The following is a 24,860-nucleotide window of genomic DNA, read 5'->3' on the forward strand; positions in this document are numbered from 1 at the left end:
GGTGCTACTTACTGGACTGCCAAGTCTATGCACAAAGGTTATGACCTTGAGTGGAAGGGTAGTCACTCAGAGCATCATTTGGAAGCTTTGTGCTCTTCCTGTAGGCATAATTCATTTATGTGGCACATAATATGCCTAATGGTATCCTAGCCCATAGCAGAAATTAGGAGGGGAAATGAGGAATGAATACAAGTAACCACAATAATGTAACAAGACATGCTAAATGACTGTGTAGATAGTGTTGGGAAATTAAAAAAAAAAAAAAAAAAAAAAACCTATGAAAAAGCAAGTCACTTCTGTGGTCATTTTCTGAGACACAAACACACTTCAGTCATTCCCTGAGGACATCACTACAAAAACATAATGTCCAAGAGTACAAAGAAAATGTTCAATGGTATTCAGTAACCCATCAGAGAAGGCAGGGAAATGTAAAACTATCAATGTGGTTAAAGTTAATTGAATTTTCCTGCTTTTGGTTAAGCTTCAAGTAATTTAGAAAATGTTTTTACTCAGAGTATGTGGCCTAATGAATAAGACGTTAATCCGCTAAACATAACACGCTGTCTCTGACAGAGATCCACCATCAAGGAGTGCTCAGATGGTTCTGCCGTGTGCCACTATATTCCCTCTGGCTGTGAGGAACTGCCCCGAGTGGGTATCTGTGCCATCTGGGGTAGAACCTCCTCTTTCATGTTTCTGGAAGCCTAACCAGCTCTCGACTATTAGAAGATCCTAGGTCATTCTAAAAAGACAGGGTGCGGACTTAACAACTGAATTGTCTTATCTGCTTCAGAGGTAAGAGAGATCCCCCTCTTGTTCATCCATTTTGTCAAATTAGGAGAGAAGAGCTTTGTCCGTCCAACCATCCATTCCTCATTCATTCATTCATTCATTCATTCAATAGACACATGTGGAGTGTTGTGTCAAGGCATGAGTTTCAATGACTTCATTCAGGTAGGATTTTTGAGTCCTATCGAAGTAAACTATAACTCCCTCGGAAGAGGGAAAGTCAGGCCACAAGACAGAGAAGCACAGTCATTTCTCCGCATTTCTATATGTGAAGGAATGTACAGGTTTTCACATCCTAAATAACAATTCATTACCTATTTCACGAAGTTCCATTATGAAAAAACAACAAAAAACACATTTAATACTATCTCAGAAAATCTGGAACTTAGGATTTTATCTTGAAACCAGAATGAGCTCAGCATTCCTGTGGATACCAGGTAGAGGAGGCAGACCTCTGAGAAGGCATGCTGGGGTCAGAAACTCCTGACAGAATTTCAGGCGAGGTGGGGAGCGCCCTCCAAGCAGTACCCTCAGAAGTAGACCACCCTTGCAAATAAATACTTGCCGAAAAATGGTGAGGTGAGTAGAATCAAGAAATCTGACTGGTTCTCAAAAGACAGCCGTCCTCGTGCCTCCATCTTGCTGAGTAAGATGCACAAAAAGGAGAACGTCACACATTCTCTTGGGCCTGCTACTTGACTGCTTTGGGGTCTGCTTGCCTGTTTATCAGATCTGCTCTGATTTCTCTGAGCTCCTGGGCCTCCTTCTTTGTGTGCAGCTTTCACGAGGGCAATGTGCTGGGTACAGAAGTGGCGAATGTTTGGACTGACAAGGCAGTGCTATAGAGAATGGTAAGAGGGAAAAACAGCCAAAGGTTGCAGAGGCAGATTTGAGGCAGGGGCATTAAAATGAGAATCTCTGTGGGCCTGAATGCTTTGAAAACCATTTAGAAAGCTGGCACCTGCAAGTGCCTACTCCTTTCTCTCTCTCCTCTTCTCATAAAGAATATTTATGGCGGACAGCTCAGTCAATGGATGCCTAGCCCAGTCAAGAAATCTAGATGCACATTGTCTTTTCCGTTTCAGATGGTCACAGTAAGAGGTGACACTTCATTTCCATGTTTAATGTGCACTGAGTTAAACAGGATGAACCAATCAGTAAACTCACTGAAGGCAAAGTGATGTCAATCTCAATGCAGTGATAAGCTCAACCAGGAATCTGTATGGATAGTGAGTTTGAATATCATTGACTATCAATGCCGTGTGTTTCCAAATAGAAAGAAAAGTGTGATTTCAAATTTACAGTGAGATTTAATAATGCAATATAAACTGTACCTGATCAATTCTATATTTGATAGATAAATCTAAGCTTACACATTCATTTTTGATAAGTAATTTTAGATTCCTCTGAGTTTTTAAGTACCCTCAAAACCCAAATGACAGAGAAAATGTTTAGTGTCAGGAAATTTCAAATGTGTTTCAGTTAATATTTAAATTTAATGGATCAAAATATTACATCTCTTAATTCTCAAGCAATAATCTTCAACATCAATTATATGAAAAGATTAAAATCAGTCAGTAATACAGATTTTTAAAGGGAATAGCAAGACAAAAATGAATTGAATTTATAAACTTTTTCTTTATGCCCTCGGCTTCACAAACACGCAGAAGCTGCAATGCTGTCTGAATCACAGAATGGGGGGAGCTCACACCTCCAGGTGAGAGGCTGAGCTAAAAGGGATCCCTGTGCAGGCTCCAAGCCCACCTGCAGATTTTGCATACCTTCCCTTGCTCAGGCTGCTTTTCAGCATGCTAGGCAGAAACTGGGCATTGTATGTCTCAGAATCCTTTCCCTCTACCCAATGGCAAGTGTCTTCAATTTAATTCTTCCATAGCCCATAGCTACCAGGAACTGCCCAGTGGGCTTCTGCTCCTTCCTGTGCAATGGTGTTTTTCAATCGAATAGAAGTTCTACTGGCATCTGAGGTCCAGCAATTTCTCATTGCACAATATGTTCAGCATGTCTGGCCCCCACTCTTTAAATGCTATTGGTACATTTACTTGAAATGCCACTGTGATAAAGTCATTGAGATGAACTTCCAAATGTTCCTTACAAAAACTGCCAAAGCTTCTCGGGGGCAGTGACTTCTCCCAATCTAGGACCATTTTGCCTACTTAACTATAACATAAGGAGTAGATATTATCACACTGCAGTGAGGGCCACTAAAGTCACGGACATCACCCGCTGGTATTCTATAATGATCCACCTCATCCTTTTAGCCTAGAGTTTCTCAACCCCCGTACTACTGACACCTCGGGCTGAGTAATTCTCAGCTGTGCGAGCTATCCTGGGCCCCGGAGGATGTGGCAGCTTCCCTGGCCTGGACACACGAGGCACCAGCAGCAACCCCTCCAGTGTGGCAGCCCAAATCGTCTCCACACATTGCCAAGTGTCCCTGCAGGGGGTACAGACTTGACGTCCTCACTGAAAACCACTACTTAGCCCATAAATGTATATGTGATTACCTTGTACAAAACAAAGAGATAAAAACATTGTCCCTGTATTCACAGAGTTCAAAGTCAAAATAGATGAGGAGACAATTACAAGATAGAGCAGGAAATGCGTCATTCTGGTCCACTGAGGTGCATCTAACTCAGACTGAGAGGTGGGGGTAAGAGGCCAAGGAGATCATTCCAGAGCAAGCGGTCATCTGTGAGAACTTGAAGGACCCTGAGACAAAGCAGGCAGAAGGCATACTGCATGGAAGCACAGAGCCTTCCAGGAAGAATACACATTCCAGAATAAGACACGTGGGGCACTCCAGAGTCTCACACACCACATGCTTAGGAATTCCGTCATCACCATGAAACAAAGAGCGTAGAAGACATGGAAGCCAAAAGTTGCTGTCTGTAGTCTACAGGGTCATCAGAGTGCATGGCAGGCTGGATGGAGGAACAGTACTAACCACGGAGAGACCAGACAGGGGCTGACCTACTTCAGAACTGTTGGAGAGTTTAATGAAATCCTCTGTGTGCCACCGTACAGCATAAACTGTGATTTTCCACAGAATCAGTGCAAAAACTGGAAAGTACAATCTAAAGTATAAACCATTATCTCTGCTCTCCTATGTCAGCATTAGAAACTCCAAAGACATCTCTAGAAGAAACATCTGAGACCACCAGCATCAATGGCAGGATTGTTGGAATAAATGAATAATCTTGTAAGGTAACTACTGGGAAGGAGCTACCATATGGTAAGTTGTCACATTTTTTTTTTATTTTAAAATTTATTATTTATGGAAAACAGTATGGCAGTTCCTCCAAAAATTAAAAATAGGATAACCATATGATCCAGCAATTCCACTTCAACCCAAAAGAAGTGAAAGCAAGGTCTCCAAGAGATTTTTGTGCACCCATGTTCATAGCAGCATTATTCACAATCGCAAGAGGCGGAAGGCACCCAAGTGTCCATCCAAAGATGAATAAACAAAATACGGCATATATGTATATAAAATGAACTATCATTCAGCCTTAAAAAGGAAGGAAATCTGGATACATGCTACAGCACAGATGAATCTTGAGGACATTATGCTAAGGGAAATAAGCCAGTCACAAAAAGCCCCCAAGTACTGCGTGATTACACTTACATGACGGATCCACGGTAATCAAATTCATAGGAAGGGAAAGTAACATGGTGATTACCAGGGACTCAGCAGAGGGGAAGAGGGAGTTGTTGTTTAAGGAACGCAAGAGTTTCAGTTTTGCAAGATGAAAACATTCTGGAGATTGGTTGCACAACCGTGTGAATATACTTAACACTACTGAACCATACACTCAGAAATGATAAAGATAGTTGGAGCGCCTGGGTGGCTCAGTCAGTTAGGCGTCTGCCTTCGGCTCAGGTCATGATCCCAGGGTCCTGGGATCCATTGGGCTCCCTGCTCAGCAGGGAGTCTACTTCTCCTTCTCCCTCTACCCCTCCCCACCCCCTGGCTCATGGTCTCTCTCTCTCTCTCAAATGAATAAATAAAATCTTTAAAAAAAAAAAGAAGAAGAAATGATGAAAATGGTAAGTTTTAAGTTATGTGTGTTTCACCACAATTTTTAAAAGTAATTATTATTTTATAGCACTTGAGATTATGTATAGCATTTTCCACCTGGGAAATATGAACACATGAGTTCCCTCTGCCTAAAAATAGAAGTTCAGTGGGACCAGTTCCTCAGAATGCCTGCTGATTCTCCCAGATCTCTTCAAGATCAAATTGCATCCACTCAAGTGTCCACTGCCCAGAGTAAGGTAGAGGTAAAAGCCCCACATAGTTAGCTGGACCACAGAAGGGACCAAGCTGCCTCCCTATTTACTCAGCCTCTCACAAGTACATGCTGAATACACATTCTGTGCCAGGCGCTATGTTTGGTCTGAGGGAGGGAGCCGTGAACAAAACATGCAAACGTCTGTCTGCAAGGAGCTTCTGTTACAGCACGGACTAATTACAGATAATTACAAAATTAATTATTTTGGTCCAACAAGGGGACCTAACCTAGTTTGGAGTACCAGGGAATAATCCTATATGAAACTGGTATTTAACTTGAGCACTGAAGAATGAACTAGAGGTGGGGTGCCTGGGTGGCTCAGTTGGTTAAGCATCTGCCTTCGGCTCAGGTCATGATCCCGGGGTCCTGGGATTGAGTCCCACAACAGGCTCCCTGCTCAGTGGGGAGTCGCTTCTCCCTCTCCCTCTGTCCCCTCCCCCCTGCTCGTGTGCTCTCTCTAATAAATAAATAAAATCTTTTTAAAAAATGAACTAGAGGTAACTTAGAGAGGTGAGTGGGGAAATTTCAAGTCATGGGAACAGGTTCAAAAGCTATAAAGCTGCCTCAGAAATATGAAGAAGCTCTGTGGAGCTGAGCCCTGGGGAGAGGCGGGAGGAGAAAGGAGTGAGAATCCAGGAAGAGCCAGAGGCCAGCCTACTGCTGGGCCCCTTCACGGCTGCCTCAGCCCTGCAGGGAGGCCCTGGGGCACTGGCTTATTCCTCTCCCCTCCCCTGCTGCCCAGTGCACCAGAAAGTCCCTCTCAAGCACCATTTTAACCACATCACTACCCTGTGCAAACACCGGCACTCAACTCTCTGCAGCACTTCTTAGAATCCTTCCAAAACTTTTCATGGCAAGGCCCCCTTAAGCCTCCAGGCTCTCGATCACTGCATAACAAGGGTGTGCTCTGGGGTCCTCCACTGAAGGCCAAACCCCAACCAACCTGGCCTCAAAGAGTAAACTGCCTAGACGGTGAGATGAGATGAACAGACATAAGGTGGCATACAAACAATACAGAGCGGCACACAACTGAAGGGCTCACTCAAGTCAACTGTCCTACAGCGTGTGGCTGTCCAGTTAGGGGTAGTGGAGAAAATGTTAGAGAAGGGGAGCTGTTGTCAAGGGCCTCACAGGGAGGCTGGGCTTCAACCGTGATGTCGGAAATAGATAACACAAGACAGGGGGCAGGAGTCTAGGGAAGGGCGGGTGCTGGGCACATTCCATTAACACAGACTCAACAGGCAAAGCCATCAGAGTGGTTTGACTCTCAAGGGAGAGAGAAGATAATGACCTGCAGAGCTAGACTGAAGGAAAAAGAGGGAAATGAAGCCACGCAGAGAACACTGAGAAGCAATGAATGACAAGTGCAGGATGAGGAATGCCAGAATATCTTTCTTTGCACCATCCCTGGTTATGTTTACCATTCTTTATTGATCAGTGGGTTAGTAAATGGTTCAGTGTACATTGGGTGTTAAGCACACTGACTTCCAAATCAGCTATTATTTGTGCCACTCACAGAAGGTTATCCCACTTTCATGGACCCTCCTTACCAGTCATTATAAACTCCTTGAATGCAAGGGCTGAGTCTCTCTGTACATCCTGCACTGCCTGACCCAGTCAGCACCGTGCCCTCTCTTGGCTTCAGCAGTTATGCCCGGCCCTGGTCTCCCTCATGTTCTAGGCTCCCAAACAATGGCAAGGACAAACTGTGCTTTCTTCGGGAGCTGACAAAGCCAAGTGCAGGGAGAAGTCACAAGAAGCAGCTGACTCATGGCAAGCTGTTGGGGCTTCCACCCTGGGCTACTTTAAGGTCCTCCTGAGATGACAAGTGTGCAGAGGGAGAAAGGATCCTGCAGCAGAGACAGCACATCAAGGAGACCAGCACCCTGAGAAGCAGTTTACATCATGATGGAAAGGGGGACCTAGGCCCCCATCTCATGAGTCAGAGAGAGAAAGAATTCTTAAAGAATTGTGCTTAGTGGTGGGACTATGGGGTACGCTTCTGTGAGAAGGAGTGCAGATATCTAAGACCCGAAGGTTTTCTGACAACCAAGAGATATGAATAGGATTGTATGTCTCTTCTTTGGTGCAGCTCTGCTTCTCCATTTCTTTCTTTTTTTTTTTTTTAAGATTTTATTTATTTATTTGAGAGAGAGAGAATGAAAGACAGAGAGCATGAGAGGGAGGAGGGTCAGAGGGAGAAGCAGACTCGCCGCTGAGCAGGGAGCCCGATGCGGGACTCGATCCCGGGACTCCAGGATCATGACCTGAGCCGAAGGCAGTCGCTTAACCAACTGAGCCACCCAGGCGCCCCTCTGCTTCTCCATTTCTTTGCAGCTGGACACATGAATGCCCTCCACTCTGTTCCATTCTGGAGCCAACCACAGTCCAGTTGCAGGTCTGGGAGCAAGTCTTGTTAACAGAGCAGCTGCTCCAGGTAGTAGAGATGAGCTTTTCAGCATCCTGTATAGCTTCCATATTCCAGCATTAATGTCTGGCCCTCCTATAGGATGCATCCCACTCTTAAATGCATATCAATATACTATGATCTCATGGGTGCTTAAATGGACCCATCGTTGATGGGCACCTACAGGTTTGCCCCCACAGCCTTTTAATATAACTCTAGTATTCTACAATAGCTTCTTTGACTTTAGACTCCTCTTCTACATTTTCTGGCCCAGACCTGGGATGTGCCATTTCTCCAAAGAGCCCTTGTTCATTTTGGAAGGAAATGGCATTTAGAGCCCAGAATCTGAGTGTGAGATCTGCACATTCTTATTGGGTTATCATTGCTTCTAGGTGTTTTATTTAATAGAGCTAAAAAATACATATTTTTAAGAAAAAAAATAAATCATGATTTCAGCTGGGTATTTCCAATTCAAATGAAAAATTACAAGGTTCTATGTAATTTTTGGGATTTGATTTGTATGTTTTCTTTTATTGTCAAAATCTTGATTCCTCAAAATAATAACATAATTTCTTATTTTCTTTACATATATATATAATAAAATTTCAAAATAATAATATAAAATTTTATTGAGGGCAGTAAGAAAACTAAATTCAATTTAAGATTTCTTCGTGGTTCTCTTATCTTTAGATTATACCCCAGTAGCCTAGAAGCTCTGTGTTTATTTTTTTTAACGATTTTATTTATTTATTTGAGTGAGAGAGCAGATCGAGAGAGAGAGAGCGAGAGAGCACGAGCAAGGGTGAGGGGCAGAGGGAGAGGGAGAAGAAGACTCCCCACTGAGCAGGGAGCCCGATGTGGGGCTCAGTCCTAGGACCCTGAGTACACGACCTGAGCTGAAGGCAAACACTTAACCGACTGAGCCACCCAGACGCCCCAGAAGCTCTATGCTTAAAGTCATTTGAAATATTTTTTGAGTGTGCCACCAAACTATGAAACAAGTCCATTTCTTGTTTCTAGCTCTGTTGCTCTCCCCCATTCTTTCCCTCTGCTTATTTTTTATTAGTTTTTTAAAATTTATCCTTTTGTTGTGTCTTCTTGAAACATAAGCAACTGGATATTTGCTTCATATTTCCTTCCTCCTTTTTAGTCTATACATAGCTTTCCTTTTTTTTTTTTTTTCACAAGAGTGGGTCCTAGAGATCATTTTTATAGCGGCCTACTTCCTCATCCACATTTTTATAACTGCACAGCACTCTGCTATGTGGACGTATCATAATTCCATCAACCAGCTCCATATCAATAGAGATCTGTTTCTAGTCTTTTGCTATAACAAATAGTGCTTTGGTGATTCATCTTGTACATATATGCCTCTAAATTTTTGAGAAGGGCTATTTATTTAAAATACATTAGGTGGGGATTGCCTGGGTGGTTTGGTCAGTTAAGCATCCAACTCATGATTTCAGCTCAGGTCATGATCTCAGGGACTTGAGATCAAGTCTCACATGGGGCTCCCCCCTCAGGAGGGAGTCTGCTTGCAATTCTCTCTCTCTCTCTGCCTCTCCCCCCAACTCATGCATGTTCTCTCTCTCTCTCTCAAATAAATAAATAAATAATTATAAAAAATAAAAAAAATTAAGTAATTAGGTATTATCTTTTAAATCTCTGCTATCTAGGGGCGCCTGGGTGGCTCAGTCGTTAAGCGTCTGCCTTCAGCTCAGGTCATGATCTCAGGGTCCTGGGATCGAGCCCCGCATCGGGCTCCCTGCTCGGCAGGAGGCCTGTTTCTCCCTCTCCACTCCCCCTGCTTGTGTTCCCTCTCTCGCTGTATCTCTCTCTGTCAAATAAATAAAAATCTTTTAAATAAATAAATAAATAAATAAATAAATAAATAAATAAAATAAATAAATCTCTGCTATCTAGATATGCCAAAATCACGTTATTTTAATGTGTACTCCTTGGATTATTAGTAAAATAATCATTCACATGTTTATTGGTTATATGTGTATGTACCTATGTATATTTCTCTGTGTCAACTCTCTGTTTGTCCCTTTTCAAGGCGTTTATATTTTTTTATTTATTCTTACTTATCCATAAGAGCCATGTAAGGATGATAAGTGCCATGAGGACAAGAGCCAGATCCAACTTGTTCTCCATTATACTCTCAACACCCAGCCTGGTATCCAGCAAATAGTTACTCAAAAATATTAGTGAATAAATCAATATTTATGATAGCAATGCATGTCTATATGTTTTAAATTTTTCTCATCTTAACAATTTTGCCACTTGGGGAGTTATTTGACCTCTGTAAATCTGTTTCTTCTGTGAGATGGGAATAATAGTTCTTAACAGGGTCGTTAATTATTTTATTAATACATTTTCTAAAATGTAATAAGCACTCAACTGTTAGTGTCACTTATTCTCACCATCATCATCACTCTCAGCTATGCATCATTCATCAAACTGTGGAATAAAAAGTCCAGATATGATGTATTCATGACAGAGCAAAGGGCAAAAGAACAAATGTTTTTATTGTCTGTATAGGCAGTTAGGAGTGTTAATAATAATACATAATAAGAAAAAACAATTCTGAAATAAGCCAAGACAGTTGTTTTCTTGAAAAAATATTTGTGTCAGGGATATTTCCTATAGGCAGGGATTTTGTTCTTCCCTGATTGTCCAGTATCTAATTGCCATCTTGAAAGGAAGAAGACATTATCAAAAGATGAGGAAGACCAAAGGCAAAAAAGGATTGGTTCTCTTGATTTTCTTTTGACATGGTAAAGATTTGGGGGAAGAACTAAAACATATGCATGATCCAATACAAAAAAATTACTCAGGTCCCTCACAATCCAAAACTTCCATATTTAAGAACAATCAATATCAACAAATGAGTTAAAATCATTTTCGTTTGATCCAGTGGTCTTTTTAAAGTACAAGTTTCCCATGATGGGGAAAAAGTTTATAATTATTACACAAATGCCACAAAAATACATAATTGCCACATAAATAATAAAACAAAAGTTATCCTGGAAACAACAGCAATTTGAACTTCAAAGAAATCCAATACAAAGAATAACACCTGGGTTTTCAAACTCCATTTTTAATGATCTGGATCCTGGCCACAACGTTGCAGTGAGTATACTGAAATAAGCCTGACCACAAACTGTATATGCACTACCAAAACTGTATCTTTTCTTACCAATTAGATTCCATTAGTGGAAAGAGAAGTTTGATCATCCCTTGTGTATAAAGTACTACACCAGGGACAAAGGGGAAGTCAAACTGCATCCCCACCCTCAAGATTCCTGCAGAGTTGGTGGAGAGATAAGCCTCTCTTGAATCCAAACTTCTCTCCAGATATTGTGCCATTTCTCTGCTCCCTGCATGAAAGAACCATCCTTACCAGCTGTCTTCATTCCTTCACCTCCCATTGCCTCTTAAACACACAGCAATCTGGCTTCAACTCCCCAGCACTCCACTGAAAATGTTCTTGTCAATGTCTCTAAAAGTCAACATTTAATGCAAGACGCCACGGTCTCCAGTCTTTCCCTTGCCTCACCCATACCACCTCTTTGCCCTATGTCTGCATAGAGAGCTCCTTGGACCTCACCTTCTGAAACGTAATAAGCACCCAAATGTTAGTATCACTTATCATCACCATCACCATCACCATCATCTATGCATCATTCATCAATACCATGGAATAATAAATTCAGATATGGTGTTTTGAGAAGAAGCAGAGAACAACAGGGCAAATGTTTTTATTGCCTGCATAGAAAGGTAAAGATTTGGAGATCAAATCTTCTCTCTTTCTACACATCTTCTCTAGGAGCTCTCACTCAGTCCCTTGACAGTAAATATAATCTCTACATGGATGATTTTCAAATTCTTATCTCTAGCTACTATTGCTTCCTTAAGGTCTCCACACCTGTATCTGACTATCTACTCAACATCTCCACTTTGATGTCTAAAAGAAAACTCCAAACTAACATGTCTAAAATTAGATGTTTGGTTTCCCAACCCTTTCCACCAACTCTCCTCTCCTACCTTTCCCATCTTAGGCAATGGTAGCTCATACACCTGCTGCTCAAACCAGATAACCTTGATTCCTCCCTTATCCTCACTCCTCCACCCCCAAAACAAACTTATCACTAAATCTTATGAAAATACATTCACATGTCTCCATCTTAATGCCACCACCGTCTCTTGGCTGGACTACTAAAACTTCCCCTTCTATTCCTGCTCTTTCTCTAATCTACTTTCTACCCAGCAGCCAGAGAAAATTTTTTATAAAGTAAAACAACATATCTTTGAAATGTGTTTTCTGAACCATGTTAAGGTTTTATACTTCCAAAAATTATTAAATCAGGGCGCCTGGGTGGCTCAGTTGGTTAAGCGACTGCCTTCGGCTGAGGTCATGATCCTGGAGTCCCTGGATCGAGTCCCGCATAGGGCTCCCTGCTCGGCAGGGAGTCTGCTTCTCCCTTTGACCCTCCCCCCTCTCATGTGCTCTCTCTCTCTCATTCTCTCTCTCTCAAAAATAAATAAATAAATAAATCTTTAAAAAAAAAGTTATTAAATCAACAAGGATGAAGGGAAAAAAATAAAATTATATACCCACAGGTGGACGTAAACATTCATCAAACTGACAATACCTACAAAAACAAATCAAAAAATAAAAGTAAAGAATGAATCCTATACAAATACCGAATCATTATGTGGTACACCTGAAACTAATACAATTTTAAATCTGAATTTAAAAAAAAATTTCAAAGAATTAATCCAATTAACTTTATTTTTTTTAAAGATTGTATTTATTTATTTGAGAGAGAGAGAGAGAGGGAGCTCACGAGTGGGAGAGGGGCAGAGGGACAAGCAGAATCCCCACTGAGTGGGAGCCCAACACAGGGCTCAATCCCAGGACCCTGAGATCATGACCTGAGCCTAAGTCAGACACCTAACCGTCTGAGCCACCCAGGCGTCCCAAGCCAAATAATTTTAGAACACAATACTCTCATTAGCACACTACTCATATATTCTTAAAGAATAATAATAAAAACTCAAAGCAAGCTTGAACTTTACTGAAAGATTTTGTTTTGGTGGTGGTATGGAGCAGTACTTCCTGTGTATATTTCATGTTGAAAAAATGATGTTTTTGGCAACCAGAGTTCTCCTTGTGGGAAAAAGTAGATACAAATGTGAAAGGAGTAAAGAAGAGGAAGAATCCTTTGATTTGGATCAGATTAAAGGTTTCAGAATGAACTCTCAATAGATAGATGGATAAAGAAATACATAGATAGACAGACAGACAGACAGACAGATAAGCTCCCCCAGCTCTGGGACCCAAAGTAAAGAAAATCTAGCAGTAATGAATACAACTACTGCTGCCCTCAATCTTGGTTTCCAAATGTCATTCCCCACTAAAAGGATCCAGATTCCTTAGAAAAATGGCTGCTTTTTCCAGGGCTGGGTTGGGAAAAGTACAAGCTAGACTTGGACTATCTTGCTGAGCCAGAAAGCAAGAAAATACTCAGAACCTGCCGGGGGGCATATCCAAAGGATGCAAGAACTGCTCAAAGTCCCACTTGCCAAATTGTGTGTAATTTGAATATCAAAAAGAATGATCATAGGAACAGATTTTAACCCATTGAATTAAAAAAACAAGTCTAGGAGCACTACCAAGCACAAGAAAACTACAGGGGCAGGGGGAAGGGAAAGCTTTTCTTTACAGAAGAATACCAATAAACAGAAAATCACTATTTTGCAACCACCACTGCAATAATTATTTTAGGCAAGAATCAATGTATATTACCACCACTGAGTGAAAGATTTGGGTGAATACAATAATATATACAGCCTCTAGATTTCTCCTCACAGATTACTTATTAAATACAAAGGGACAAATAGGTACCTTTATAATAGACTAATGTAGGTGACAGCCCCTTAACCAGTGACCAAACTTAACAGCACTAACAGTCGGAGGAGGATGTCACATGCCAGTGATGTTATGCATGACAAGGATACGTTACTTATGCAGATTTCATGCCAAAAAAAGCATAATCACACATCTAATCTCAAGGAAATGATCCAAAATATCTAAATTAAGGACCAGTCTACAAAACATCTTTCAATGCCACAAAAGAAAACAAAAAGGCTTGAAGAACTCATTCTAGAATAAAGTGCGATTTAGAGACATGACAACTGGAAGCAATGTATGATCTGTGACTAAATCCTGGATACAGAAAAACAAAACAAAAAGCTCCAGCTATGTAGGGCACAATTGGGAAAACAGGAAACTGGATGGGAATTATACATTAGACAACATTAGATCAATAAAACTTCTTTTGTGCGTGATAATTATGTGGGAGAATGTCCTTCTCCTTAAGAAATAGCTGCTGACGTTTTTAGGGAGAAAGTGTCCTTTTTTTAGAAGTTTTTTTTTTTTAATTCACTTATTTTAGACAGAGAGAGAGTGCACATACAAGCAGGGTAAGGGCAGAGGGAGAGGGAGAGAATCCTCAAACAAACTCCCCACTGAGTACAAAGCCCAACACTGGCTCCATCCCAGGACTCCAAGATCATGACCAGAGCTGAAATCAAGAGTCGGATGCTGAACCAACTGAGCCACCCAGGCGCCCCAGGGAGTGTCTGATGCCTGCAACTTATTCTGAAATGATACAGCAACTTATTCAGGAAATTATCATGAAATGAAAAAATGGATAAATATACGAAGAGAATAATGAAGCAAATGTGGCAAAATATTAAGAATTGGTGAATCTAAGTGAAGAGCATATAGTATCCATTCAGTATTTTTGCAACTTTTTTATGCACAAGAAACTTTTTGAAAATAAAAATTGGGGAATAAAAAAAAATAACATACTACTACAAATTTGACCCAAAAAACACAAAAGAAAACAAAAATGAAAAACCAGCATCAGTGTGTCTCACTATATTGAGAATTTGATCCAAATTCCTCATGGTCTACCCATTTTCATTTGGCTAACTCCTTAGGCATTTGTCAGGTCTCAGATCAGAAGTCATTTTCTCTGAGAAACCTTCCCTAAATACGAAAGCCAGGATGGGGTCTCCCATCTTTACTATACAGCACTTTGTACTTCTCGTATAATAATGATTATCATTGTTTTATTTATGTTTATTTGCCTCTATCTGCTGACTTCATGAGGAGAGATACTAATCTATCTTTTGTCTGTTGTTTCCCCAATATCTATCAGAATACCTGGCGCTTAGTTTGCAATCATACACATAAGTGCTGTCCAACAAATATGTCCAATTCCTCCCTGGACACATGGTACGACTGCCCTTTCCTCTCCCTTTGGAGTTAGGTATGACCATGCAACTTGCCCTGACCAAGAAGTCTGAGTGCAGAGGTAGTTGCCATTTCCAGGCAGGATCTTCAAGAGTGACTGCACGGCCTTCTCTTTTTCCCTCCCTCCATCACGGTGACTGGCAATGATCAGCCAGGGTGAGGATGATAGGGAGCAGACCCTTAGCCAACCCAAAATGGAGGTTCTATTAGCCTAGGTGCCTATATGCCTACAATGAGCAGGACCCCCAGCTAACCATGCCCCCCACCCCCTACTAATCATGTTGGACATATAATGTGAATAAAAAATAAACTTGGTAAAGCCAAAGAGATTTTAAGGTTATTTGTTACATCAGCACAAACTAGAACATCCTGACTGATACATATATGTTCAAATACTCAATGAAACTTAATACAAATAGCCAAATATTCACATTAGGGTAAAGATCATATGAAAATCTAAGTATTTCATAGGAGACAGGTCAAATAAATTACCCTTTATGCCTACAGTGGAACTATGTAAACATTAAAAATAATGATGTAGCTCTTTATGTATTGATGTCTGAGATGTTCCATAAAGCGGAAAAATAAGAATATATGTACAGACAAATGACTGCATATGTATATAACAAAATATTCATTTGGAAGTGTTGATCAAAAAGCCAAGATAGGATAGAAATTGGATTCCAACCAACTTCTGGATCAAGCCACATCTAGAAACTTCTAAATAGGTTATGAAAATGAATTAGATGACTCTAAAATCTCTCACCGAAAATGAGGATGCAATACAACCCAGAAGGAGAGGACTTGCGGAGATTTTTCGAAGGGACCAACAGTATTCAGTGAGTCCTGTGTCTGCATCTGCCCCAATCAACACAGAAAGGCTACAGTGGGAGCACTCAGAGACCTACTATGGGTTCCCCCACAATCTGGGTGGGGAGTGGGAAGGACAATTTGAGTAGTGTCTGACTCCTTCCCAAAAGAGCTAAAAGATGTGAGACCAGCTGGCTCACTGCTCTGATGGAGGGACAAAGGGGAAGTTGCTATGTGTGAGCTTGGCCTCCCTCCCAGGGTATGATGGGAGAGGGTATGTGAGTGTTCACATGGGCTCTGTGTGCAAGTCTGCAGGAGTTTGCTTTAGAGAACGTCCCAAAGGGCTGCCAGAGTGGGGAGGCCCTGCAGAAGCCACTTCGGTGAACTGCCAATTCTGAGAAACGGTGCAAGTATTAGCAAGCAGACAGAACACAGATGCAGCCGCCTTCCTCAAAGAACTGAAAGAGACAGAGCACTGGCAAGAAGAACAGGGTCTCTGAAGGACCCGGGGAAGGGCCTTGCCAGAGAGGTTCAGCTGAGAATACATGCCATACTTCCAGAGCCCAGAGCCAGCTTACCACTATGCCAGTCAACAAAGAACTTTCCAGCTCATCAAGACTAAAGGCATCAGAAACATCAACCAACGTGTGAGGGAGGAGGAGAGTGGGACACAGCATGCCATCCTTAGACCCATTCCTGCCAGTAGAAATGACTGAATAGTTGGAGTTTTGATTACCATATGGAACTGGACATTCTGAAATCTCAGTCAAGTCTGTGTTTGTTCCTTAAAGCAATTATACGACTTTTATTACTTGTCAGCTAAAGTCCTGGGGCTTGTGCATGCTTTTATCCAGTAGAGAAAAAACCCTCTATAGAGAGCAAACCACAAGGGCAACAGAGAACAAAGAAGGTTGCTTTATGATTCAACCCAGTATCCCCACACCAAACTTGCCCCACCTGTGTATAAAATATCCTTGGAACAACACACAGGAGTCTGTATGTGGTGCTGGCCTCTCGGACAAGAGGCAAGTTAACTTTTCACGAGATGGTCTTGTGCACATTTTCAGAGTTTGTATCTCTTCATGCCAACGTGCAGGATGTAAATGCCCATGTTGTGAAATTACCTATTATTAGGTGGTGTGGCTGGCTGGTAAGAGCACCAACGGCTGGGACTCTCACTTTGCTTATGTCACAATTGCCCACACACCCTTATGCATGTTAATTACCCTCTCTGTGCCAATACCATCACCTGTAATATGGGAATAATGGCAGTGCCTCTCTGGGCTGTGGGGACGAGGTGGCCGAATGCACGCAGAGTTCTCATGAGAAGGCCCGCCTTATACGTGTTTGGGGAGCATTGGCTGTTGCTACCGCCTATTCCAACAGCTTATAATAATAATACACTAAACGTTAAAGGGGAAAGATTCATCAGAAAACAAGGGAAAAATCTGAGTACCACTAAGAACTGTCCATTTTATTCTTCCATCGGATGTGGGAAAGAGATTCAGACAGGATAAAATGGTTAATACTTAAAAGTAACCATCTGAGAAACCAAGAGGTTAAAATCAGGAAAACAATCATCACTTGATAAGTGTCAACGTCCCTGCAAAAAAACAAACAAATAAACAAAAACAAAAACAAAAAAAAAACATCAAGGGTATTAAAGTATTAGACATCACAACTGGAAAAACTAATGGTATATCTGAGGAGAGCAGCATCCAAATATAACTAGTTACTAATTGGGGAGAAATCTCAAAAAGCTCTAAGGGAAGTGGGGGTGGGTTGGGAGACATAAATTTAACCACCAGAAAATTAGTCATGAACTTGAAATACTGGAACAGAAAGAGAGGGAGAAAGAGCACTATTTTTGGAGGGTGCTCCAGAGGCTGACATCCCAGGACGAGGCAGGTGCTAGTTCCGTTGCCACAGACACAAAACACAACCTGCCCACAACATCCATGTGGCTAAGTGGCCGAGGACAAGGATGAGCAGGAGGCATTTCGCAGAAAGGCGGCAATCATCACTCAGGAGAGGGGTTATTACCCTGGAGAGACTGAAGATGACTGCCCTGGGATACCCCAGGGATGGACGGACCCCCCTAGTAAAAGGGCTGACACCAGGAAAGCAAAGCCATCGTGGAGCCCAGACCTTTGCATACATAGTCCAAACAGCCATCTGGAGCAGCAAAATTTTAAAGACAACTGCATGGGATGGCGTTGAGCCCAAATCTAGAAGGCTTGGGTCTGCACTTCTTCAGAGGCCCAGGGCCAGGAAAGAATGCCTTTAAGCATCTGCAAGGTGTGGCTGCCTCACCTTTAACCCCTGTTTGTTGCAGGCAGGTGAGGGCAGGAGGCAGGTGAGGGCGGGAGGCAGGTGAGGGCGGGAGGCAGGTGAGGGCGGGAGACAGGTAAGGGTGGAAGGAAGGAAGTTCAGACATGCAGGTAAGTTATGGGAAAGTACAAAGGATCAGATGAGAATAAATAAGCTCCCAAAGGTAGAAAGACCAGATAACCAGCTTCTCAGAGTCAAAAGAGAGAGAGTATGGTCCATGTGATTCAATAGCAGAAAAAGCCTTTACGGAGAAATTGAGTATAAATACTAGGACTGACCAGGATGAGAGGTAACCTTTTGGGAAGAGCAGCAATGTCAGGTACATGTAACAAAGTGACAATGACCAAGCAGACCCAGCCAGGCCTGCCATGTAAGGTTGTGCAGGTTGTGTTTTGCACAAAGGCTTCCTCCAGCTGACAGGGTCAAATGGTGACTGAGGTTTAGTCCCCAAGTCCTGAGCCAGGAAAGGGTCACTTTTTGAACACAACATCTTTTCATAATTCATGCAAAGGCATTTTAGATGTTAGAAGTGGGAGTGGAAGGAGGGGTACAAAGAAATATAAAACCTAAGGAAAAATAATTATGTACCCGAATGGAGGACTGGCTCCAGACTATAATAGCAGAGTGGTTGACCAGTTGTAACAATACCAGCCAGCAGACATAGAATGCTTACTTTGTGTCTAGTGCTACCCTGACACATGATAGATCGTTACAGCAATTGGAAATGAAGTGGTTCCTGTCAAAGGAAGACTCCAACACTAAATTAAAAAGCAGAACTGGAAACAGAGCAAGAGTAGCTAAAATAAAAGAAAATGAGGGGCGCCTGGGTGGCTTAGTGGGTTAAGCATCTGCCTTCAGCTCAGGTCATGATCCCTACTCAGCACAGGAGCCTGCCTCTCCCTCTCCCACTCCCCGCTGCCTGTGTGCTCTCTCTCTCTCTCTCTCTCTCTTTCCCTTCTGTCTGTCAAATAAATAATAAAATCTTTAAAAAAAAAAAGAAAATGAAAATGAAAGGCAACATAAAGTTAGAGTCATAAGATAAAAGACAGGCTTTCTCTGTGAAAATCGAATATAATTTTGCCCTGCAAAGGGTCTTGAAGAATATCAAGGTTCCACCCCATTTTTTCCACTACTCAACACTTCGTCTGCTTGGGTTACTCATACTGCCACTGGGATAATGAGAATGCCACTTTATGTGGACCTACTGTTTCAGGGAATTCAAATGCTCTCACGTGTACCAAGTCTAGCAGTACAGTGCTGTGCGAAGGCCAAGAACTTGGTTACAACAGGACCTCAACTAAAATTCCAGATTTTACCCCCTTGTCTAGATGACCTTAGGCAAGTAACCCATTCCCTCTGGATTTCAGTTGCGAAATATCTAAAATGAAACACATACTCCCCATTTTACAGATGCTAAAACTGAGGCATGCAGAAGTGAAGTAATTGATAGGTGGTCGAGCAGGGATGCCTTTTGACACTAGCCTGGAGCTGTCAGAACTTACACAGGGTCGGGGCGCCTGGGTGGCTCAGTCGTTAAGCGTCTGCCTTCGGCTCGGGTCATGATCCCAGGGTCCTGGGATCGAGTCCCACATCCGGCTCCCTGCTCAGAGGGAAGCCTGCTTCTCCCTCTCCCACTCCCCCTGCTTGTGTTCCTGCTCTCGCTCTCTCTCTGTCAAATAAATAAATAAAATCTTTAAAAAAAAAAAAAAAAAGAACTTACACAGGGTCAGAATCATGCCCGTGGTATTACTGTTCTAAAGCTCCATATGAATTTCCATTCATTATCTCAAAAGAGTTAGTACAAGAACATGTGTAATAAATGAAAGTTTAAGTATCTCTAATGACAAATGCATCTTTCAGTTTGTCCAAAAGCAAGTCACACTGATAATAAATCAAAACTCTTTCCAAATTGTCTTAATGCTTTTAGTTGAACATTTCCCCAAAATATGTAAATAGCTTATGAATGCTAATAAATAATCTACTTCCCACATTATCAACCAGGCCTACGTAAACCCTAGGGCTCAGAGATAAGTTTGCCTCAATAGTTAATAATAAAGTTTTAATTTACAAACTCAAAGTCCCCATTAAATTAAAAGGTGGATTTTCCCTACAGTAGAACTATCTTGATTAAACATGTTTACACTCAAATTGTGCAAAAAACAGAAAAGTCCAGGGCCCCTTAAATAACAGAACTTCAAATAAGCCCTTGCTATCAGCGAGCAGCAAGGTAGCTTTTCTGGACTAAGTTCCTCTAAGTGGAACAAGCTGAAAAAGATGTTAACAATCGCAGGCAGGCACTGAAGTGCAGAAGAATATATTTAAACATCAAGACCTAGAGAACAGAACCCTCATCTGGAGAAGGAGGGTCTTTTATCGCCAAAGTCACTTTCAGAGACCAGACAACCAGAGAAATAAAAGGCTAACTTGCATTTTGGGGAAGATATATTAAAAAGTAGCAATGACAAATGCACTCCCATAAAATTATTCTGTAATACTTGAAAGCACACTGGCAAAAAGATACAAAAATTTTGGCATAACTGGTTTGATCCAAAAAATCCAATGTAAGAGTAGCATTATTTAAGGTATCGGGTTTTTACTTTCTAAACTCTTGAGATCTAGACAAAAATTATTTTAAAATAGCATTAAAGAGAAACTTAACTAAGGACAATTTCCTATTCACAAATACAAGTTAGAAATCAAGCTACTCAATAAAGCATAATTAGGTAGAAATTAAGGGTTCTGATCACATTTATACATCAAATCTCAAAAGGAGTTACATAAAAATGAGCCCATACGCCTAAAAAAATCTGTAGGAATATACATTAAATGCTAATGTGGTTGTTGCTGAGGAGTAGGATTAGAAGTAGAATATATATTGCTTTCATGATCAGAAATACTCAAAATATATAGTGAGGTAGAAAATATAATGCTGGATGGAACAGGAAGAGAGGCAGGTTGATTTTATTTCCACCAGTTTATTATATATGAGCTCACTGTTAACCAAATGCAGGGCACTTCACTAGATGCAACAAGAAAAACCAAGATGAATCAACAAAATCAAAACACATGCCCTCAAAAAGCTCATGATCTAGGAGTAGAGGTAAAATACAGGTTCCAACAACTAAGTACAAAGCAGAATTCAAAATGTGCTATTGTACTAACAGTAAATACAGAATGGTAGAAGGGCAAGAGAGAAAAGAAATTAATTCTAGCTGAATGGAAATCAGGGAAGCTGAGACAGAGAAGGATGGAGAGATTCTGGCAAGTGAATGATGAGAGAAGGGGAGGGAAAAAAAAAGCCCAGTTCATATTGAGCAGTCGCTATGTGCCAGGTACTGAGAAGTACTTTCATTCATTCATTCAATCAACTATTCATCCATTCAATCAATCAATCAACGTTCATATATGCCCTATAAGGAGGTACTATTATCCCTGCTTTACAAACCAGGAAGCTGAAGCTTGCTCAAGCTCACATAACTAGTAAGCAGAAGAACCAGGACTGAACCCAACTTTGTGTTCCTCATCACTCAGTTATGCTGCCCCTCTAGACAAAGAAAAAACATCAAGATCTATAGGCCAGGAAAAAATAATGAACAAGGTCATAGAAGAAGAAGTAAACTTACATTTATTGAAGGTATCTCCATACCTTTTATATGAAAATTTACTCACTTTTCCTGTGATATGATCATGATCATATCCATTTTAAGGCTGAGAAAACTAAGGTTTAGATAGGTCAAACATCAGGCCAAACAGCTACTATGCAGCAAAACAGAAATTTAAACCAAGTCTGAGAACCCAATCCTGGGGCAAGCCAGACAGATGGATAAAAGTGTCTCATTTAAGCTCCAAAACAACACTGTACATCTGGTAACATTATTTTTCTCATTTTACAGCTAAGAAAATGAAAAATAAGATAAGGTATGTAAATTCTCCAAGTTCACCAGAACTGGTGAGAGGTGGACCCAAAATTTAAGCCTGATTTCAGAGCCAGAATTCTGACCCTCTGGATAAAATGCCAGAAAGAGTAAACAGGAGCCAAATCATGGACAGCCTCTAATGTCACACTTGGAATCGATCAGCTGTGCAAACTTACTGAAGATTTTTGGTGGGGAGAACATGATTAAATTACATTTTAGGAATAAAGTCCTTCAAGAGACATATCAAAATTAGATTCCTTGGCACACAACGTTTAATAAGACATGGAGCACCTTACCTTTACAGCTTCTCAAATAAGGTTAATCACTGTTTCAATTAGGTATATTTAATTTACCCAAGAAGGTTATCTCTGTAGTGGTTCTGCAAGCACTCAATTATGGTAACCCTCTTGAAGCGTCAAGCCCCAACTAGGTACTGTAATACTTGGCATAAACTACATTAGATTTTCCCATTATTCTATCTTTCTATAGATTTCTTCACATAGTGGTGTAGAAATTGGAAGTTAAGTAATTGATAATTGAAACTGCCTTCTCAAAGCAAAACAGGGAGAGAGGGAGGGGGCAAGAAGATCAACAACTGAAATAGGTTTGCTTTTCACAATGCATTTTGCATTTTGGCTATCATGCCCAGCTAACCAGCCAGGAGGCCTAGGATTTTCCACTTCCAAAACAGGTTCAACATCCCCCAGCGACAAGCAGAGTCTGACTCATCCTAACAGCCAGCATCAATTCTTAATGAGTCCCAGAGCTCCCAAAGTCCTTTCTACTTTTCCTGCCAGTGAGTCCCTGGCCCCCTTTCCCTCTGTCCCAAATTCCTTAAGACCTTCCTCATTTCACCTCTTTTCTTTTAAATTGAGGTGTAACTGACAATACAGTGTTATATTCGTTTGTGGCGTGTAACACAGTCGACATTTGTATACATTGCGAAATGGTCGTCACGATAAGTCCAGTTACCATCTGTCACCTTACAAAGTTAATACCATATTATAGACGGCATTCCCCATGCTGTATATTGCACCCCCACGACTTATGTATCTTATAACAAACAGTACGTTTATACTTCTTAACCCCACCCCTTAAGAATCACTGCCAAGCCGTTCCACCAGGAGGCAGACACGCAGGTTTGGGTGGCTTTCTCCCGTCTTCCCTCCATCCTCACGTCGCCCCGGCTCGAACCTCCCCACTCACCAGATGCAGGGCCAAGGGCAGCAGAAGCAGGAAGAGCCACAGGTAGAGGTGGCAGCTGTTGGTGAACTCGCTCTGCTCCGGGTCGTGGTACCAGCCGCCGGTGAGCGCGGCCCACACGCCCTGCCGGAGCAGCTGCAGCGCCTGGGACACCATGCCTGCGGCGCCCCGGGGCCGGCGCGCCCCGCTGCACGCCGCCCGCCGCCCGCCGCTGCCGGCCCCCGGGCGCGCTCGGCTCTAACACCCAGGCCCCCGGGCGGCGCCACCGCCGCCGCCGCCGCCGCCGCCGCCGCCGCCTCCTTCCGCCCCGCGACTGAAGCTCGAGCTGCTCTCCGGCCCGGACCCGCGAACCGCGGCGCCGGACTCGGCTGCTGCCGCGGGGCAGGTGGGCGCCATGTCCGAGGGAGGAAGGATTTTCCCATGGTTCTCAGAGGCGGCCGCTTAGAGGATGCTCCACAGGCTCCGCCCAGCGCCCGCCCAGGCTCCTTCCAATAGGCCTGCGGGCGGGTGGAAGCATTTGAGTCCCTCCAGCCTCTCTTCTTTGGCTCTGCCCGCAGCCCCCTCTTTTCCTCCCCATCCTCTTATTAGGGGGTCTGAACGGCTGAAAAAAATCAAAGATGTTCTCATGCAGAAGGGACAAACCAAGACCCGTTCTTTTCCCTTTTCCCCTTTTGCTTCCTGCACCAAAAATATTTATGTAACCAAGACCCTGACACACATCATTCAGTGTAATTTCTCCCCCCTGAACACTGCCTGCACAGGTTCATTCTCCTTAATTAACCGCTGACCTCAGACGTTCAGCTAGTCAGCCTACGCCCTACCTGTGCCTCTGGCACTGACCTTTTCGCCTCCCCGACCTTTTCCCCTCTTCCCCTCTGTTGTCCAACTTGGCAGATAAAGAAGATAACCACCTTCCTGGAATAATTTCAAGAGCCTCAGTTAGACTTGTCTTTTTATATTTTGCCTAGAACATAATCCCAGTCATCAATCTACTACTTACAATGTTAGCCTAAGTCTTTCTATACTGTTTAGATAGGAAGACCCACTAGAAGACATCAGGGAAATAATAATCTTTAAGCTTTTATATTATTTTATAATTTATAGTAGATAAATTTCAAATTCTCTTTTGAAAGTGGGTTTTGGACAAGAACGAGATAAATGGGAACTCATCTTTAGAGTGAGGAAAAGAAACTCTCATTATTAGTCATTGATAACTTCAAGTACATGAGTTTCAGATTCTTGCAGAGAACAGGTTTTGGAAAGGGATAAAAAGATAAAAAGGAACTTGTCTTGATGAGGAATGAGCAGAGGAAGCCCTGTGTGAGTTAGGGCCTTTGGGCAAGAGCAAGGATTAGAAGGTTCCATGGTCCCCAAACATGCCTTTCCCATGTCCTCTGTCCCAAACACATCACATCTCTTCTCTGATATGTGCACCTGTGTATGCCCTGCCTATATTTTGGTCTGCAGCAGCATTTGCTCGTGGCTGCCTGAGCCAGGCCCATGAAAAGGCATGTCAGGCTTCCTATGCTGAAATGAAATAAGAGGAGGTCCATCCTGAGGAGCAGGTCTGGAACATGAAAGTCCGCAGGGTGACAGCAAAAGTCTCACACTGGCATGTATGCCATCAGGCTTAACAACTTTTTCGTCTGCTCTGCATTCATCTGCAGGAATGACTAACCAAAATGTAATAATGCTGCTTTCTGTGTTGGAATAATAATTTTTTCGAAACCAAGAGGACACTTGTGATGAAACCTACCAGG

At 42.2% G+C, this 24,860-nt stretch overlaps 1 protein-coding gene across 1 annotated transcript in view; it reads right to left on the minus strand.

Annotated features, from left to right (window-relative positions):
• The window catches only part of PCNX2 (pecanex 2), a 305,854-nt gene extending 282,598 nt beyond the window's left edge, over positions 1-23,256 (minus strand). Inside the window, exon 1 of the mRNA XM_035008472.1 lies at positions 23,104-23,256. Coding sequence (XP_034864363.1) covers positions 23,104-23,256 — 153 coding nt within the window. The remainder of the gene's footprint in view (positions 1-23,103) is intronic.
• Positions 23,257-24,860: the final 1,604 nt, after the last annotated feature.

This window comes from Mirounga leonina, unplaced genomic scaffold (genome assembly GCF_011800145.1).
Source record: "Mirounga leonina isolate KUSES-001 unplaced genomic scaffold, KU_Mleo_1.0 Mir_152, whole genome shotgun sequence".
NCBI lineage: Eukaryota > Metazoa > Chordata > Mammalia > Carnivora > Phocidae > Mirounga > Mirounga leonina.